This window comes from Chrysochloris asiatica, unplaced genomic scaffold, assembly GCF_000296735.1.
Source record: "Chrysochloris asiatica unplaced genomic scaffold, ChrAsi1.0 scaffold00005, whole genome shotgun sequence".
Lineage (NCBI taxonomy): Eukaryota > Metazoa > Chordata > Mammalia > Afrosoricida > Chrysochloridae > Chrysochloris > Chrysochloris asiatica.
The window spans coordinates 19,076,801-19,098,183 of NW_006408523.1; the positions used below are offsets into that span (position 1 = coordinate 19,076,801).

Genomic DNA, 21,383 nt, shown 5'->3' on the forward strand with positions numbered 1-21,383 from the left:
ACATCCTTCTTCAGCGACTGTTCTCTCCGGACAATGTGACATTGATCCCATATAGATAGTTCTTAAATGAGCATAATGCTGAAAGCAGACATTTTTCTTGTTAGTTACACTCAACTATTGTTTTGTTTGAAGTCCTGCTGTGGCGCTGTGGGTTAATGCACAGGACTGCAAAGTCGGTTTGAACTGCAAGGTTGGTGGTTCAAGCTCACCAGGCACTCCTAGTAAACCCTATACAGGGTCACTATTGGTTGAAACCGACTCATCAGCACTTAACAACAACAACATTGTTAAGTTGTTTTTTGTTTAGTATTGTTAAGTTTTAAGAAGACTTAAGGGGATATTTTTGGTTGAAGGTTTGAAGATTATCTCTGGTCAATAATTTCAGGAGTTCTTTATTTGCTTGCCTCCTTTTTCCCCCCGAGGATCTTATGGAAGTACTGTGGAGAATACAGAACAGACAAAATAGCAATAAACCCACTAAAATGACTGTCTACTTCTTTGATGGGCAAATGTTTGACCTTGGAGGGCAGTAGAAATCTCAATGACACTAACAGGGTTACAGAACCAGATCTCTGGGAAACAGAAACCGAGCACCAGGCGTCTCCTCATGGGAAAATAAAATAGTTGGTTCCAGTTATTGCAAGCCTTACAGACAACTGCAGTATGTGAAAACCCTTTGTCTATTCTAAAGCACTGTACGAAGGTGGGGCATTGCTTTTCTTAGATCCTGTTAGGCAGGCCCTACTTCCATCTTAAACTGTGTTATATGTTCTAAGAAAGGCACGTGCGAGGATTTGATGGGCATACACTCGGTATGGAAACGACACACCCGAATTCTTGTGCTACTGCCTATGCCATGGAGCAAATCTTAATAACTTGGTGCCTCTGTTTCTCTTTCTGTTCGTAAAGGGGCAGGCCAAGATGAGGGAGGATATAAATAACTCCAGGATTCATCTTCTTTTTCTGTCATTCCCCGTAGTAAATGTAGTCCCCAGGCACTGATCACTTTACAGTAAAATTACTGTCACAGGCTCGTCCCTGTCTTCACCTTCCAGTGGGTTTTTAGAAAAGGCAAATTTAAATGCTGTTCACTGTCACATCTGAGTCAGCCATCTAATTTGGGTTTTTCATCTCCTCTGCCAGTATTTCTACCTTGCCTTGCTCATTTGTTGTTGTTGTTGTTGTTGTTGTTTTTCCCCTTTAAAAGCCTTTCAGCAGGGGTCCGGGCAGTAGCCTGAGACCATGAGCATGCGCAGTGCTCTCGGGTGGGAGTAGCTAACTCCATCATCCCTCTGGGCTATCTTCTTCCACCGTTTAGCTGGATCCTTCCTAACTCTTTTATATAACTTGAATCTCTTATCATCCTCCCAAATGTTCATAAACTGCAATCTTACTATGTGGTTATATCTTTACGGTAGCTCAGGTACAACTTTATTCAACAGTTATGCCCAAATCCAGTGCTAGCCAGCCCTTCACTCCTAGTCTTCAGAGGTGCCTCCAGCATCCCGGAAACAGTTATTGTTAAGTGTCCCCGGTTGGTCCAGACTCATAGCAACCCTATATAGGGTTTCCAAGGAGTGGATGGAGAATTTGAACCACTGACCTTATTGTAAGCAGTTGAGTGCTTAGCTTACAGCAACACACCAGAGTTCGGATGAAACCTTTGTTGTTGAAACCTGTGCTGTCGAGTCAGTTCCGACTAATAGCAACCCTGTATAGGTCCCTGAGGAGTGGCTGGAGAGTTTTAACCTTTAGTAGCCTTAAAATCCATTGCAACTAGTCTGATTCTTACTCATTGCCGACTGCCATATCTTTCCTCCAGGACAGATTGGAGGGTTCGAACCTCTGACCTTTCTGTTAGCTGCTGAGCATTTAACCATTATATTTGCTGTTGTTAAGTTCTGTCGAGTCGGTTCCTGTTCATAACAACCATTGCGCTAACTCTTTAAATGCTCAAGTATGACGTTGAATCAGACACTTTACTGTCTAAAGACAAGAGTTAGGGCCCAGAGCCCACTGCATACTTGAAATCGCTAATTCGATGTTGCTCTTGTTTAATAATATAATTAATAATAACCAAGCTTCATCTACCGTTGTTTCACTACTATTATCAATAAGCATCGATAGTGATAGGCATTGTTGTTGTTAAGTATCATCAAATCCGTTCTGACCCTAGCGACCCTGTATAAGGTTTCGGAGGAGCAGCTAGCTGGTGAGCTTGAACTGCCAACCTGGCGGTTCAAACTGACTTTACAATCCAGTGCATTAACTCACAGCGCCATAGTAGGGCTCCATCCTAAGTGAGCTGAAATGGACTGGTATTGAACATTTTGAATCTGACAATTACATGGTTTACTGTGTCGAGAATGACAAATTAAAGAGGAATGGCTTTGCATTATCAAAAAGGACATATCAAAATCTTTCATGAAGTACTGTGCTGTCTGTGCCAGGATAATATCCATATGCCTATAAGGAAGACCAAGGAGCTCTGGTAGCGTAGTGGTTATGAATCGGGCTGCGAACCTTAAGGTCAGCGGTTCGAAACTACCAGCCGCTCCGCGGGAGAAAGATGAGGCTTTCTACTCCCGTAAAGCTTTACACCCTCGGAAACCCTGTACAGGGTCGCTATGGGTCGGAACCGACTCGACGGCACTTAACAACAACAACATAAGGAAGACCAGTTAATACCATTATTATTCAAATTTACTCACCAACCACTAAAGCCAGTGAAGATGAAATTGAAGAATTCTACCAATTTCTTCAGTCTGAAATGATCAAACATGCAATAAAGATGTATTGATAATTACTGGTGATTGGAATGAAAAGGTTGGAAACAAAGAGCAAGGATAAGTGGCTAGAAAATATGACCTTGGTGATAGAAATGATGCTGAAGATCTCATGACATGCAAAAGTTGGGTAGTGAATAAGGAAGACTGTAGAAGAATTGATGCATTTGAGTTATGGTGTTGGAGGAGAATATTAAAAGTACCGTGGACTACTAAAAAACAAACAAATGTGTGTTGGAAGAAGCACAGCCAGAGTGCTTTTTGGAAGCCAGGATGACCAAACTTCGTCTCTTCTACTTTGGACATATTATCAGGAGGGGCCATTCGTTGGAGAAGGATATCATGTTTGGTAAAGTGGAAGATTGGAGAATTAGAGGAAGACCCCAAACGAGATGGATTGGTACAGTGACGGCAGTGATGGGCTTAGGCTTAGCAACAATTGTGAGTTTGGTCCAGGACCTGGCAGTGTTTTGTCCTGTTGTGCAGAGGGTCACTATGAGTTAGTACCAACTCTATGGCACTTAATAACAACATTATTATCAATAATATTAGTAACTAAGCTTACTATAAACAGTGGGTAAGCTAGGAGCTTTATTCACATTAGTGTATGTAATCATCACAACATCAGGGCAATGCTGATGCTACAGGATAAGCACTAGACTGCTAACAACAATGTCGGTGGTTCAAACTCACCAGCCTCTGGAGGGAGAAAGTTGAGGCTTTCTGCTCCTTCCAAGATTTACAGCCTCAGAAACCCTATAAAGCGTTGGTATGAGTCAGTATGATTGGATTTGTTTTTTTGTTTGTTTGTTTGTTTTGTTTTATTTTTTATTTTATAGATGAGGAATGAAACAATGAAGGTAAGTAGTTTGCTCAGGAGCAAAAATTCAGAATTTTGAACTTTAGTTGTGTGCCTTCAGCATCTTGCCTTTAATCTCTATGACACCATGTGAAAATAAAAAGCAAGGTATCTGGTAGGAGTGGGGACAGGCTCTTCCCAGGAGTTGAGAGGGATGGAATGAATAAGGTAAGTGAGCAATATCAGTAATCCAAGCAGGTTTGGGTCCTCCCTCAATTCTATAGTCCTCATTTGAACCACAAAGATGTGGGCATCCTGCATGTCTTTCAGAACAGCTTTCTTTCTTGTGCTTGCCCTCTGTGTATCTGGGGCAATGAGTGAAACACAGTCACGTGCCATAGGTCACCACTAGGTCCTCAGGTCCAGAGTTTTAACCTGGGTGGACTTCTGAGCAGCTTGTGGAAGACAACACTGCAAAGAATAAGACTTTGTGGTCTGGACTCGATGGCAGAACCGCAGTGTGAGGCCAGCGCCGCTGTTCGTCCAAATGTAGCACGTGGGCTTCCATGTGTTTGCAAATTTTACTATGTCCTTCTTGACAGCAGTTTGTTCTTTAAAGAAAAAATAACATTGTTTCTTATTATCATTCCTATAATAATAGGAATTCTGAAATACTGTGAATTTAGTATTTTAAATGGTTTACAAACATAGTTTGGCGCATAATAGCTATTAAATACATTATGCTGAGTCCCACTGCCCATGTACAAAATGCTTTTCAAAGTGGGTTCCTAAATGTTTTAGTGAGTTTATCCAGCTTGGTTTACTTTTCTTGTCAGCTTATCAGTCTGGGTTCAGAAGTACATGGAGCAAGATTGTTCCAGGTGCCAACAAAGAGATAGGACGAAAAGCGTATTGCATTTTCTTTCTGAAGTACAGATTGTGTGAATCCTTTGGTTAAAGTCACTCATGAAAGAAAAATAATGGCAAAATTTCTGAAAAACTTTGTAGTACCACAAGTTTAGGTTTTGGAGAGGAACCTTGTTCCTGTGGTGGGTGGAGCCATCAGGAGTAGACTTTGGATTCTTTTCAAGTTGCAAGATGGGGATGCTGGCCTTGTGGATGGGAAACTTCGGGTGTACCTAAAAGAATACCAACTTTTGAAGATGGGGTTAGGAATCGCAAGCTCCGTAGAAGCCAGGATAGGAAATGAAAAGAGTGATAAGATAACATGTCTCTCATACTTCGGACATGTTATCAGGAGGGATCAGTCCCTGGAGAAGGACACCATGCTTCGTAAAGTGGAGGGTTAGCAAGGAAGAGGAAGACCCCTCCATGAGATGGATTGGCACAGTGGCAGCAGCAATGGCTCAAGCGTAACAACAATTATGAAGGTGGCACAGGCCAGGGCAGTGGTTCTGTTGTGCAGAGGTTGCTCTGGGTCAGAACCTACTTGATGGTATCAAATAATAACAAGAGTACTTATCAGGACCAGAGAACGAAGATAACTGTTCCATTGTTTTTATCAGGTTAAGGGATCATAACATTTGGTTGTTGGAGGAAATTACCCGGTATGCATCTTTCTATAAGTTTTAGAGAAGAATGGCAGACACTGACCACTCTGCTGAAACCATTAGAACTTCTATATAAAATACAGAAAACATATTTTAAAGGGATCAATGGGTTGGCAGAATAGGAACGAATCCTCAAAGACTAAGAACTAAGTGAAAATTAGAACCCAGAAAAGAAAATCCTGTGACTGCCTTTGATCTTAACAACTGTGCAGGATTGAAGCAAGGGATGGGAAATGAAGTGCAGGGTTTCCCAAAGGTGTTGAGTCTGCATCTCCACTCCATCACATAAAACAGGGAATCCAAGGGGGTTACAATTTTAGTATAAGAGCTAAATACAAATACATCTTCAACACAGCCTCAAAAGCTTTCTATTGATTAAGTTCTAAAGAACTTACAAAAATCCAAACAAACAAACAAAACATAATAAATATAAGGAAACAAAGCACCAAAGTGCCTGAAGATATACCGCAGCCATGTCAGACCAGCAAACACTTTAGATATACACTTTAAAAGTATCAGAGAGAAAGGCAGACTGTCCAACAGCAACAACGCAAACTAGGAAATAAGGAAATACAAGCAGAAATGTACTCAGAATAATTGTCATCCTGAAATTGTATACTAAACGAAAATATCTTCTAAGACTCAGGATAAACAAAGAGTTTCATATATATCCCTCTGTAAAGGGAATTCCAGAGTATGTATTCCAGACAAGGAAAGTGATCCTTGAGTCTGATGATGAACAAAGAAAGCAGTGAATAGGTGGTTTCAATCTATGTAAAAAGTTACAGCATCTATAATAATGATCATCTAAAGTCTTACGGGACTTTAAAAAATAAAAACAAAGCTAGAACTAAATTATCTAGCAACCTTGACCCATGAGTGGGAGGGGAATCATCAGAGTTAAGGTGATTCTCAGGTTCTTGGGCTCTTCCAGAGAATAGCAAAGATATTGATTTAACTCAGACTTTAATAAGTTAAGATAGATATTACAATTTCAAAGTTAATCGTGAAAAGAATAAAACAAATAAAGAATACATCTATGATGCTACAGGATAATTCTCTGGACCAAAAGATTGGTTTGAACCACAAGGTCAGTGGTTCAAAGTCACCAGGCACTCCTCGGAAACCCTACACAGGGTCGCTGTTTGTTGTAACCAATTCCACGGCCCAAAACAACAACAAAGATGCACACACACACAAAGTGAAATGAGCAAATTCCACAATCAATCCACAAGAAGGAAGGATTTAGCTAACTGGGAAAAAAAATCAGATAAATAGTACAAAATGAGATGGAAAAAATAAATTCAACTATATCAGTAATTGGCGTCCTGGAGTGACACTGAGGATTAATGTGCTGGACTGCAAAGTCGGTTTGAAGTGCAAGGTCGTTGGTTCAACCTCACCAGCTGCTCCTCAAGAAGTCCTCTATGCAGGGTCACTGAGAGTCGGAACCGACTTGATGACACACAACAACAATATCAGTATTTACAATTCATTTAAGTGAACTGAATGGTGTAGTTAAATTATGAACATTTTCAATCTGGATGAAAGAAAAAAAAAATTCCAGCTATATAATGTTGGCAAGAGGCACAGTTAAAAAGTAAAGACCCAGAATGGTTGCAAGTAGAAAAATGAAGAAAAGCTATCAGTCAAATATTAACTTAAAAAAAAATTGGAACAACTATGTTAATATCAGAAAAAAGCCATTGCTAGAGAAAGTGGGTCACAATATAATAATGAAGAGTTCAGTTCACAAGGAAGATAAATATAGAGAGACAAAAACAGGGTAAACTGTAAGAAATAGATAAATCTACCTGCCTAGTGAAATAGTCCACTTAGTAATTAACAGAACAAGCAAACAAAAACAAGCTCAAACAAATACCAGTTAGAACATAAAAGATCTGAAGATTGTTAATCTGGGAAGGGCCACAGTATCCAATGTTTCCTTCTATTTCCCAGGAAGCAGAGAGCCATGGCGGTTAATGTAGGGCAGGGCATGGCATAGAGGCTGTTGTTGTTAAGGAAAGGGCCACAGTATCCAATCTGTTTCCTTCTATTTCCCAGGAAGCAGAGAGCCATGGAGGTTAATGTAGGGCAGGGCATGGCATAGAGGCTGTTGTTGTTAAGGAAAGGGCCACAGTATCCAATCTGTTTCCTTCTATTTCCCAGGAAGCAGAGAGCCATGGCGGTTAATGTAGGGCAGGGCATGGCATAGAGGCTGTTGTTGTTAAGTGCTGTGAAGTTGTTTTTGACCCATAGCGATACTGTATAGGGTTTCTGAGGAATAGCTGTTGTGTTTGAGTCACCAACCTATCTGTTAACAGTCCAGTGCTTACCCTATAGTGCCACACCAGTGTTCCACAAGGAGTGTAGAGTAACTAAAAAAGATACACTGGACTCAAAATTATCCAAAACCTTCAAAAGCAACCTTTTTTAGTTTTTCATAAAACAAACCTGAAGCTTCATTTTCCTTCTTACCCTTCAAAATCATAGTGAAGGAAAACTGCTTTTTATGTAAATACCATGGAGGGCTTTTTATTTTATTTGTCAAGAAAATTTGACAAAAGATAGGATGAGGATTCTTTTACTTGAGCCTTCACCATTAAAACCCTAATGATAAATTTTGTGTTCCTTGACAGTTGCTTAGAGAGGATTTGATTTTCCTGAGTAACTGGAAACATTTTAGTGTGGACATGTATACTAAAGATAGCCTCTGGGTTTGGGGATTTTATGTGAGGAGATGAATTAAGGCAGTTTGCTGCCTCTATGTTTTTTCTTCTCACAGCTGTTCTAGCTGCTCTGTGTTTACTCCTCTTCTCTGGCAGTCAAGGAGCTGCAAAGAGCTAGAAGGGGAGACGCTCAGCCTTTTCAAGTAGAGATGAGGGTTCTTCACTGAAATGTGGCAGGTTGCTTTGGGGAGTTTTCTTAGATCAAATTCCCTAAGAGTAAAAGTCGCCCAGTCATTGCTTCCCTGCTTCATTATACATAAAACATTTATGAATGTATAGTGTCATTTTTCTTCCAGCTGAATCAAAGCAATGCGATTTTGCAAGGAATTCCACACAAGAGTCGCTCAGTGCACACACTTGCCTTAGACTTGCATTGCAATTGATAAGTTTGTTGTTGCTGTCAGCTGAGGCAATTTCCCTGATTAACCTGTGAAAAGTGTTCTACTTCATGAATGCTGTTCAGAAATAAGCAGAGATTGTAAAAGGAGACAAGGGCAGGTTCCAGAACGTGAATTCTTGGTGATTCTAAATGATGATATATGAAACAGAGAGGAAGGGAGAACAATTTGATTTGCTCCAACTAGGTTGATCCAGAAAGGAGAAGAGCAGAAAAATTGCTCTGATTAAGCAAACCTGACATCAAGCCACGTAAGAGTTGCACTCCTGATATGCAGTATTGACACCTCATTTAAAAATAGATTATGTCTGCATCTGAGAGATTTTATACTGGCGATAAATTAAAAAACAAACAAACAGTTTTTGCTTTATTCTGTTTCCCTATTACCATTTGTCTCTGATTCATTGGCAACAACTTCTCTTTCCTCCTTGAAATACTGTCTTAAGATTTGGATGGAACTTCTTGGCTCTGGGTGACTTCAAAGTTCAAGTAGGCTAAACAGCCATCTGATGATAAAAATCAACCTGATTTGGAAAGAATTGCTGGCCTTCCTTCCTTGAAACAAGGATGTGGATTTCGCCTATTGTTAAGTGCCTGTGAATCCCACCAGAATCATTGTGAGTCTATATAGGGTTTCTGTGGAGGAAGAATCTGTGGGAACAAGAAGCCTCTTCTTTCTCCACAGAGCAGCTGGTGAATTCAAACTCCTAACCTTATAGTCAGCAGTCCAGTGTTTATCCTACAGAGCTAGTGTGCTCAAAAAAAACAAAACAAAACAAAAAACACACACCATTTTCTCTGTGACTTATAGTTCATTTGCAGAGAGATCTTTCCCAGAGCACTGTTGGATTCAAACAATACATCTATCGGAGTTGTTGTTAAGTGCTGTCAAGTCGGTTCTGACCCTGTATAGGGATTCCAAGGCTTTTAAAATCTTTGCAGGAGCAAAAAGCCTCATCTTTCTTCCATGAATATATCCATGCAAATATTACATGTGGAGCTACTACCTGAAAGGTTAGTGGTTTGAACCCAATCAAAGGAACTCCAGAAGACAAGTCTGACAGTTTGCTTCTGAGAGGCCATGACCATGAAACCCACATGCCGCACCATTCTAATCTGCAATATATGGGCCATCACGAGTTGGAACCTACTGCACAGGATTGACTTTAGTATAGTCACCAAAGAATTGTGTGTTCTTTAATTATATCCTAGTCAACAATACTTGGTACATACTACCTGGTGTGGTGCTGCAGGATAATGCACTGGACAGCAGGGTCAGTTTGAACCGCAAGGTCAGCAGTTCAAACCACCAGCTGCTCCTCGGAAAACCTTTTACAGGGAAACCCTTTATATAGAGTCAGAACTGACTCGATGGCACTTAACAACACCCTCCCCACTGCCGCTGAGTCAATTCCAACTCATATGAGACCCTACAGGACAGAGCTGCCGCTGAGTCAATTCCAACTCATATGAGACCCTGTAGGACAGAGTAGAGCTATTCCCTAGGGTTTATCAGATTGCAAATGTTTACAAGAGCAGACGGCCTCATCTTTCTCCCATGGAGTGACTGATGGGTCTGAACCACTGATCTTGCGGTTAGCAGCCCAATGCTTAACCCACGGCACCACCAGAACTTGCACTAAATATTTACTGAATGAATGCGTGTCTTTTTTTCTTCTAGAATTAGTAAAAGTAATGAAACTGATTTTTATGAATTTGAATATCTTGCCTTGGGCACATGCGTTTATGGTTGGCAATGTGTGGTCAAGTTGACAAATGTTAAACAGGAAGACATGTTGCCTTGTCCTGTGTCATCCTCTTATTCACTGTCATAACCAAGACCATCACGGTCTGTCTGGTTCTATGTCAGACCAGCTCCCTGAGAGGCTCACTGTCTTCTGCTGACCCTCTAATTCACCAATCATGATGCCTGCCTCTAGTGATAGGTATATTTTGATGACATGTCCAAAATAAGGAAGAGGAAGGTTTGCCATCCTCACTTCTGAAGGAGCATTCTGGTTGGACTTCATCCTGGATGGATTTTTTTTCTTAAGGCACTCCATGGTATATTCAATCATCTTTGCCAAAGCCACAATTTGAAGGTGTTGGTTCTTTTTTTGGTCTTCCTTTTTTAATGTCCAGTTTTCACATGCGTATGTGAAGATAGAAAAGGCCATGGCTTTAGTCAGATGTACCTAAGTCTCAAAGTGGTATCTTTGCTTTTTCATACGTCAAATAGGTCTCTTGCCACAGATTTACCCAATGCAATACATCATATGATTTCTTGACAATACACCTTTTCACTAAGATGTCCATTTCCTCATTGTGTGAGACTTATATTTCCTGCCTGCTTGGCCAATGATATGGGATCAATGTGATGTGTCCCGATCAGATGGGAGTTTTATCAGTCACATTTGCTACATTCTCTGTGGCTTTGCTACTGAAACAGTGGACTTCAGACAACAGCACTGTCTCCCGGGTCCTGCAGTGATCATATGTAACCAACCTGCAGTCAGCTTACCATGGACACTTGGTACAAATAAGAAAAACATTTGTGTTGTTGTGAGCCACTGAGATTTGAGGAACTATTTGTATGTGTAGCAGTACTTTTCCTGTTCCATTCTGATCAATACAGTACTGGCGAAGCTTCTAAAGACACACGAATGCAACTTTCAAAAAAGTATTTATAAAAGAACATATTGGTAGTGATAATACTAACGGTTGGCTCAGTCACCACCTATATGACTTAATTTTTAAAAAAAAATAACTTGGCCTGTCTTTTTTTAGGAGTATGAAAATATCATGAAGTCAAACCCTTTGACAATAATGACCATGAATGAGCTTAAGTAATAAAATTATTGTGTGCTGCAGGTATCTTTCTACTTTTAACATTTATGAAGGAAAGTCAATTTTCAATCAAACGGGTTTCTTTTCAACTAGTTTTTCTCTACAATGTTTATGCCTGGGGTTTACTGCTAGCAGTAAAGAGTGTCCAAGTATGTTATGGGAATAGCCAAATTCCCCGTGCTTTCAAATGTATTCCATGGGCCCCAGAGTCAGTTAAAGGCTGATTGATTATACAGCAAATACATCAAAACTGGTATTTATGAAATATCCCATTTCTCAGCTCTCTTTCTCATAAGCGTGAACATCACATTTGGGAGTTAAGGTACATCGCTAGGAGCAGAAATGACTGCAGATTTTCCATCACAAGGAAAAGGTTCTTTAAGCTGTTCAATAATCTATGCCAACTGATGGTTCTCATGAACAAATATTTTTAAAGGTATAGTTACAGCAGTTTAGTATGGCTCATCTGTTCGGATTTTTCTAATGGTCTCACCCAAACATCAATTACATAGCTGAATAAAGGGCTCACAGTGCGAGTAAGTGTGTAGATGAGCCTTTACATGCGATTAGTTCCTGAGTGACAACAGACTTTCTGTTTGATTTGTTCTACATTTGGCAGAAAGATCCAGCATAAGAAAGGAGAACAAGTTCTTGAGTATGGCCTATATTAGGATGCTATGTAATTTAAGGAGTACTGGTGTGGCGCTGTAGGATGATGCACCAGACTGCAAAGTTTTTTGAATCTCAAGGTAAGTGGTTCAAGCTCACCAGTAGTTCCTTGGAAACCCTATACAGGGTTGCTATCGGCTGGAATTGACTTGACAGCACTTAACAAGAACAACAACATGCAATTTAATGTTTCCCATTTGCATATTTGATCAATGATTATGCATTTGTTAATATATTGTCCACATATTCTTTTATGGTGTAATTTATCTTAGATTGAAAAGTCAAATTCCTGCTGATTGCATGCTAACGTGATATGGAGGAAGTACAGCTAGGATGCTCTTGAGAAGTGAGGATGGAGAGATGTTATGACACATGCTTTGAACATGTTATGGAAGGGACCAGTCCCTGGAAAAGGACATAACGTAGAGGTGAAGTAGGGGGTCAGCAACAAAGAGGAAGATCCTCGACAAGATGGATTGATGCAGAGACTGTAAGAATGGGCTCAGACATAACAACTGTGAGGATAGTACAGACAGGGAGGTGTTTCATCCTGTTGTCCATGAGGTCGCTATGATTTGGAACTGACTCAACGACACCTAACAACAACATGGTACAACACTCTCTACCAGGTAATATTCCCTATAGGAGACACAGGGATTCATCTGGATCGATAAGCAGTGCCTTATTCATTTATTTGTTTTGGTGAAAATCCATACAACAAAGCATATACGTATGCAACAATTTTTTCATGCACAGTTCATTAACATTGGGTGCATACTTCATATTGTGTCATCATGTGTACATTTCCACCCCATTGTTTTATGACCATTAACTTGGACTTTGCCCCTTACCATCCTTTAGAGTGATGGTTGTTTTTTTCTATCTCGGAAAGTTTTTCAATAGGGTGTGCAAAAGAAATGCCTTTTGCAAATAGCAGGCCTTGCCTTTTGTTGACGCCAGCACTAACAACACGCTATAATATAGATTACAAGTCCTCATCCAGAACTGTAGGATAAGCACTGGACTGCAAGTTCTGTTTGAAGCAAAGGTTGGTGGCTCAAACTCACCAGCCACTCCTTTGAAACCCTATACAGGGTTGCTATGAATCAGAACTGACTCGAAGGCACTTAACAACAATAACAACAAAATGTAGATTATAGATGATAGTTTTACTAAGTGATGCGCAACAGAGAGGAACTCAATAAATTTATCTGTTGATTGATACTTTCAGAATACAACCATTTGTGTTTCCAAGCAGTTTAGATGTTCTGAAAGAAATTTTAAAGTCGGAAAGGAAAAATAAACATATCGACATTCCATAAAACAGTACACAAATCTGTATAGCCATGTTTGGGGGCTGAAAGTGTAGCATTATCATGACATATTCATAGCTCACCAAAGCTCCTGCTTAAATGTTTCTGAGGACAAAGGAGAATTTAATCCAGTTGAAACTGGGTTTGGGTGGTAAAATTACCCCCCAAATGAGTACAGACCCCTTCTATTCAATGTAAGATATATAGAATGTCTCTCCCCTTTGAAATGTGTAGTATGTCTTTATTTCATTGTTGGAATTCATAGGGCTCTGTGAACATATCTTCAGGCAGTGATGTGGAGTGGGCTTTAGTGTCTCCCAGGGAACTGGGCAGTCAGTGTGTTGATTACTCGTCTTTTTCCTCCCAGTTTATGACCACATGCAATTAAACACGACCTTGCTTGTGCTGAAAGAGAAATACGCTCCTCCTGGTCCCACAATTCCTCCACACACCTGAAAGAAAAGCTTTCCAAGAATGGGAGATAAAAAAAATCTACATCAGGAGTAGACAGTCCACCCAGGTTTCCAATGTATACCACTACTGAATACAATTTGTCTATCCGTCAAGTCCGTGGAATAAGCAGACTAGTAAACTGTCCTGGAGATACCTATCATTTTATACATGAGTCTTAGGATACTCCCAACTCAGGTGGCATCACTCACTAACCTCCTCAATGGAAGGAAGTCAGTGGCATGAGACTCTTCTGCCCCCTACCCCCACCCCCCATGTTGCTAATGCTGCCTTGAAGCAATGCAATCACTAGGACTGAATCGTTGGGTAGTTTGGTTTAAATGTTTTGTGTTTTCTCCATTTTTTGAAAGGTCACTGCGTTTTGCTACTGTTATTACCAAGAGTTCACTGAAACTGAAAGTGGGGTACCTCAGTGGGGTTGCCTTAAACAGATAACATGTTATCTGCCAGGCAAGGCTGGGCAGTTAACACTCTGAAGTAGACAGAGCTGTAGCCATTTGTTTGCTGGGGTGAATGGGGCATAATTTATTCAGTTGCAGCATATGCTGAAAGCCAATCTGGCCTTGACCCATTTATCTTTAGAAAACTAATTAAAGCGGAGAATCTGGTTTACTATTGTCATTGAGGTTTTACTTTTTCAGATTTGGGCCAAGCAAAGAGTGAGGATGTGTATGTGTATACGTGTGTGTGTGTGTGTGTGTGTGTATGTATGTGTGTTGGAGTAGAAGGTGGGAACTATCAATTTCACCTAAAGACAGTAGCCGAGGCTCTAGATAATTAAGCAGTTTCTTAAACACAGCCTGACATCCTTTTGAAATGCAAAGCAGTGGATTTAGCTGGATGCAGAATCTTCTGAGGTAACAGTGAAATGCCATGGCAATTTAAAATGAACAACAGACAGTTTCTTTCCTCCTTACAACCAAAACTCTTCAAATCACACCTAAATGGCCCTAAAGAGGCATGGAAGAACATTTTTATGACCAGCATTTTACTCTGAAACTGGTAGTAACCAGCAGGCAGGAAATGATGCCAGAATGTTAGTTGCTTCATCAATTTTGTTTCAGAGGGGAAAAAGAAGTGCAGAACTTGATATTTTGCAAACATTTGACTCTAGATGTAATAATATTAGCAACAGATCAATGCATTCAATGGCAAACCAATTGATTTCAGGAGCTGTATGGTTAGAAGTATCATATTAAAACATAGATATTGGATTGTGTGTGTGTGTGTGTGTGTGTGTGACTTAGATAGAGAAGATTCCAGGAGACCAGCAGGGAAGTCCAGCAGAGAATGGGGCAATACTATGGGCTGCATTCATTCCAGTATTTTCAAGGAAGTCAGTATTCTTCAGGGGAAAAGTTTTCAGTGGTTCAGCAGTAAGGGTTGTGATAACCATCAAGTAAGGGAATTGGCCTAGCTCAACTGCTGGGAATCCCAACAGGTGCTGGGAAGAACACATCCGTACTTGTACTCTCTGACACTGAGCTTCTCTAGCTTAACCAATGAGCTCAATGAACAGATCTTTGACTTATCTCAACTGTAATGCTTTTTCCTTCCATCTCCTAGTGAGTGTCAGGAGGTCTTAAATGGTTTTCCCTTAAGTTCTTCCCTTCCAGTATAAGTCCTGTGACGGATTTACCTCTTTAACTCTCTTCCCCCATCCGAACTGCTGAAATGATGAATGGGGATACTACTCAGATTCTTAACAGGAAACGATTTCATTAAAAACAGGAAAGGAAAAGGTAAACTTTTAGACATCATGTTACCCTCGCCTGGATTTAAGGTCAGGCAGACATCTCTGATACCATGGAAGTGCTGTATGAATAAATAAGTGCTCATCAGTTGAGGGCCATCTTCATCCCCGGGTTCATGATGCTAGGTAGGGTTTGGGTCTTTATTAAGAGGTGTTGTCAGCATGAAATGGTATTATGAAATCTACATTCAACACTTATTTGATTATTTGGGGTTATATTTAATGTCAAGCAAGATAACCTGGTTGTTTGTTCTTCTCTTCAACCCAGTTCAAACTACTTTGAAGTAATATATATATGATGCTTTTTCCTTGAATATTCTAAAAGAAATCAGCAATTCAAGTAAGGGGGGCAGAGAATCTATAACTTATAGCATTAACTATTTCTTACCCCTGTCCCTAAATTCTCTATGCCCCAGCTAATGGAAAAATTAGCTCCTTATGCATGAGGGCTGATGTAGGTTTGTTCGTATTATTAGTGATATAATTATTTGCTCAGCATGAGAAGAAAACAGGCAGTATATTCTATCAGGGAAAAGCTAGTTTCTCAGGCAGACTACACATAGTCTGAACATGGGGCTAGAATTTAAATCAGCCACCAAATGAGCTGATCTTACACAAAGATTAAATTGAAAACCTTACCATGGGGAAAGAATACCAAAATGGTTGTTAACCATAAATACCAAGCAGAGAGGAAATTACTAAACAAGTTGGCCATGTACAATGCTCAATTCGTTCTCCAGACAATTTGGAAGGGAAACGTGGAGGTGGAATTTCTTAGAAACGTTCCAGAATGACTGTACAAAGACAAATGGGGATGAGAGGAAGAGTAAGAAGACCAAAGCTTACACTATGCTGCATTGTCTTCCACACAGTCCTCTGGGAAGCAAGAGGAAAACAAATGTAAAGGAAAAAGAAAAAGAGATTATTCTAGACATAATAGCACAGAACAGGTATAATGTTTATCGTTGTAGGCTGGAATTCCACCCACCCTTGTCCCAAATTCCCTTAGAATGACAAGAAAGAAATCTACATACACAGTACAATGTTGAATACTTACTAGAGAATTATTGATCAACATCATCTCCAACTTGGTGAATTAAGTTCCAAGGCTGGCTTTAAAAAGAATTCTATTTTTATAAAATACATTCCTATGAGATGCACACTTTAAAGTATGTTTTTGCTCTAATGAGTCTGCTGGAGTGAAATAACAGAGTCCCTGCCCAAGTTAAGTTCAGAAGTGCTGTAGCATGTTGTGTTCTCATTTTCTGAGCTGTGGAATTAATTGCCTTTTTAATTTGACATAGTTCCGTCTGTTCAGGTCTTAAAAATTGAGCTATTTTGTGTTGATTAATTTTTATAATCTTCACTTCCTGTTAATTGGAACTTACCCAAAACAAAAACACACGCAAACACCCTCATAGTTTTACATCAAACTAAGAGAATTCACAGAGTATACATTGAAGGAAAGGGAATACGAGCTAGTCTCTTCTCTAGTGCCAATCCTCATCGTTGGCCTCTTTAATTGAAAATCAGTAACAGTCTGTTCTGACAGAAGGGCTGTTACTGTGAGTGTTGTTGACAGGAAGGAGGAGCATGGCTGTGGCTCCAGTCCGTGAACCAAATTAGCTGATGGCATTTCTTGACTTCAGTAAATCACGACTATTGGCAGAGGGACTGGAGCGTTCTCTGACTAGTTGGCTTCCTATCGGCAGCTGAATTTATACACACATATGAAGTAATTATTGGATAATAAAAATAACTTCAAGGAAGTATATCTGAAAGCTACTGGCTATATAAACTGCCTTTTATACCATAAAACTTTAAAGGAACAGATGCGAATGTTTCCTAGATGTTAAAGGATTTAAACTTCTTAGGAAATATAATAGGAGGTGAGATGATGGGACTGATGTATTTTTAAGGAGAGTTTTTTGTTCATTTGATTTGTTTTGTTTTTAAGTCTCTTATATAAATTTTGAGTAGTTTATCCAGTCTGTGGTTAGAAGCTTTCTTTCTAAGGCAAACCCTATAATTACCAGGTCATCTAAACTATACTTTACAATAACGGACATAAGAGCATGTATCAGCAGATCTCAATATCACATATACAAATTTAAATTTAAATGGTATTAAGAATCAGCTCTCTGAGAGTTTATAATTGCAGTACCTTGACTTTGGCAATGGGGTTGAGGTGACTGGAATATTCTTTTTCGATAACTCTGCTCGGTAGCATTGTCTCTGCTAAACCAGAGAAATTTAGAGAACCTTTTACAGTTATACTCCTTTTCTGGGACACATGCTTCTTTCAGGAAACATCTTTTCAGGGGAAAATTTAAACTGGAACAGGTAACAGACGTCTGGTTTAAAAACAGTCAAAATAGGCAGTGATGTATGGCAGACCCATAGGATAGTTCACTAACACATCTATCTTGAAGATGATTTTGTCTGACATTTGCACACTGCACATAGGCCAAGGGTAACTGCTCTACCTTCCCACTGTTCAAACTATATTGCAGCCTCAAAAGGAAGAAGGAAAGCCTTGAGGGAGCCATAGGCCACAAATGGAGACTCTGATACTAGCTTCAGGCTTAGCTTGTGTTTTTAGGAATAACCTTGGTACAGATGCTTTTGATAAAGAAAAGGCCACTTCTGGCTTAGTAGCTCTAGGTAGACTTATGGCTGGCTGTGAATTACAAATTGCAAATATGGGCAGGAATGAAAATTTAATTCAATAATGAAAATAATAATAAAAGAATAAAATCTTAATTATTACAGAGCTTTAAGTTACTTATGAGGGCAGTAAACTACCATGGGATGTTAAAGAATGTTTTAGAATAAAAATAGCTTATTGATTTACATATCTGTGTACTGAATCTGATCCTTTATTTTACTTACAATCAGATGATAAATTATTACTAATTATTTTCAGGGAAAAAAATGAATAAAAGCTTTTTTTATCTTCCAGTGCAGAAATCAACAATCCTAAATCAGTTTGCTATTTCACAACAGCAAACTTGTATTTGGGGTCTTTGTTAATGAGATTACCAATGAGATTCCTTAATAAAAAGTTCAAACTCCAATTTTCATATATATTTATCTATTAGATTTTCAACATTATTTGAACTTCTCCAAGTGTTGATAATGTCTCATTTAGGTTTGTGCTAAATTGCATAAATATTGTGGTCTTGGAAAGAAGCGTTTTGTTGCCTTCCTCCCGTCTGAGTGTGTGTGTTTATATCTTCTGAGGAGGAGAGAAAACTGTGCTTCTCTTTTGCAAAGGGGGAAAATAATTAGTTGTCACAGGTATCATTATGTTGTTTAAATTCAATGCAATTATAATTAAGTGCTTAATGTATCCCAGTTCTGTAATTTGCTTTCATAAAAAATTTGAAAACTCTGAATTGTTTATTGAGAGAACTAAGATGGGGATCTAATATCAAATTCACATTAACCATTGTTCTTTTTGTTAGAAGGATCTTGAAATACAACCAGTTTGTTAAGTTAAAGCCCAGACAATGGAATCAGATCCAACCATCATTTATTTTAAACAACTGAATAGCAGCAACAAATTATCTGGCAAATATAATTGGTTGTTTAAAAGACAAAAGGTGACTGAATTGTAAACAATGTTCTCCTGAAATTATGAAAAGAGGATAGAATAACCAAAGTAAAATAAAAGGTTGAAGCAATTACTCATATAATTTTGTTTCTGAAAACAATGTTGTAGAAAAGGGTGTTTTATTTGCTAGTAATCAGTATTAACTTTTTGAGATAATTTAGCAGTTCACTACCCAGCTTACCTGTCACTTCAGCATTTCAGGACAGGACTTTATGCTGTAAAATACATTTGATTTTTATAGAGAGAAATGCTGAGGTGTATTCACTTTGAGGCCAAACTTAACGATTCTAATATTATGAGTGCTAGAAGGATATCAGCTAAAATGAGAAAATCATTTATAACAGTGCCCAATGAAAGCATATGCATAACTAGTAACCCTAGAGACCCAAGTTTATCTGATACAATCAGATTGTTTCCAGTGCTTTATGACCTGAAGGTTTTTATCTGTTAATTTTGCATGAAGATAATTGGCAAAGCACCCTTAACAGAACTAACAATTACAAGTGTATCTATTCTTTATAGTACTATAAATGGAAGAATTTAAATAACAACTTATCAAGCAATATTTATTTGATAGGAAAAGCTTTACTTTTTTATTTCAAAATCTGATTTTTAAAACACACTCAAAAATTGTATTTACTATATGGATCGTTGTATTCAAGAGCTAAATAGCTTTGTTTCCATTCAGCTATCACATTGAAACAGCTCAAGTAGTGACTGTATCTTAGGATTCCAACTTTTCAAAGACACACACACACAAAGGGAAAACATTGGTACCTAGCATTAATTTGGGGTCTTCCAAACAGAAAACTTTGCATATGATAATAAGGAGTCATAAAAAAAAACCTTTCACTGTATCATGCTTGAATAAACAATCATTTTAAGAAAAGAGTTGAAATAGATGAATATAACTGTCTCTCTGGAAGAACGGATATCAGTACCTTCATCTTCTAATTAACATTTTAGAAGAAATATAAAGTTGAAATTTTGGCCACTGCATGAGTGGATTAATAGTGATACAATTTCTTAAATATTCAAATTTACAGACTAACAGAGAGATCCCATTACTTCAAAAACTTCTAATTAAAATCAGAAGGAGAATATAAGAAAGAGACGACTATCCTAATCAACCTTTCCAAGATCTTATATTGTGTTTTCACGAATATTCTCGGCACAGAGAGTATCCATTATGGCCATCAATCCGCAAGTACTCACCAGCCGATCTAAGCTTGTGCCTGCAGCGGTTGTTGGTCTCTCCTCAGGATTGTAGGGCCTGAAACGCGTATTAAAGTTTTCTGGTGCTGAGCGGGCTGATCTGAGGGCTGGAGCGGGCTTGGGCTGGCCGCATCCCTGAAACACCTGGAAGAACCAGAGACACGATGACACGCTATAGAGTGAGTTTCCTTCTGAGACCTTGATGCAGAAGTGCGCAACGCAGTGGTTTTCATATTTTCCATGAAACTCTTACTTCAAACACATGCAAGTGTAAGCAAACAAACAAATACAACCAGCCTGTAATAGAATAATCCAGAAAGACACAGAGTGAGCTTTTATAGGCTCAGACTCTTTGTTTCACCATATATTAAAAAATAGGAATTGTAAAAGTTACCTAAGAGTCCATGAGTGGCGTGCACAGCAACATGCTTGATTACTAACTGAAAGGCTGGCAGTACGAATCCACCCAGAGAGGTCTAGCAATCTACATTCGAAAACTCAGACATTGGAGACCCCCTGGAGCAGTTCTACAATAGGTTTGTCTTGATTAAGTGTCAGCTCAAGAGCAATGCTGACTTCAGAGGAGGAGCGCAAATGAAGTACGTTTTGTGGTAGAAATTTTCATGCACTTGATTTTAGTTCTCAAGAAACATCCATTTGGGATTTTTGTTATCATGACAGATGTATTTCATGTATTGCATATAAGGCCAACTACCTTGAATGACTCCCCTTTGAATAATGCAAACTTCTATTGTGAGAGTTCCTTGGAAATACTCTCTTGAGCAGTGGTGTGGACATGGAACATGCAAATATGCATAAAATCCACAGAATGACAGTTTCCTCTAATTCTGTTGTTGACAGCTGTTCATGTCACAATGAGGATTTGCTGTGGGAAATCAAACATTTTATGATAATGATCTTAGAGACTGAGCTGCTCATTCTTTCCCACAGTGGCTTCACTCAGGGTGGCGTGGAGATATCTCCATTGGAGTTTTTAGAAGCTTCACGCTTAGGGTATCAAGTGATAAGACCATTACTAGAATTATAGGGAATATAGGAACATTTCAGAAACTTTTCACATATATATAGATTCATATCATAGATATATATGTTGTTGTTTTATGTGCTATGGAGTCGGTTCCAACTCATAGGGACCCTGTACAGGGTTTCCAAGGCTGTAAATCTCTATGGGAGCAGAAAGCCTCATCTTTCTTCCA

At 39.0% G+C, this 21,383-nt stretch overlaps 1 protein-coding gene across 1 annotated transcript in view; it reads right to left on the bottom strand.

The window, feature by feature from the left end:
* GPC6 (glypican 6) overlaps positions 1-21,383 on the bottom strand; it is a 1,623,644-nt gene that overhangs the window by 108,993 nt on the left and 1,493,268 nt on the right. The window contains 1 exon segment of the mRNA XM_006832006.1: positions 20,163-20,310. Within this exon segment, the coding sequence (XP_006832069.1) occupies positions 20,163-20,310 (148 nt within the window).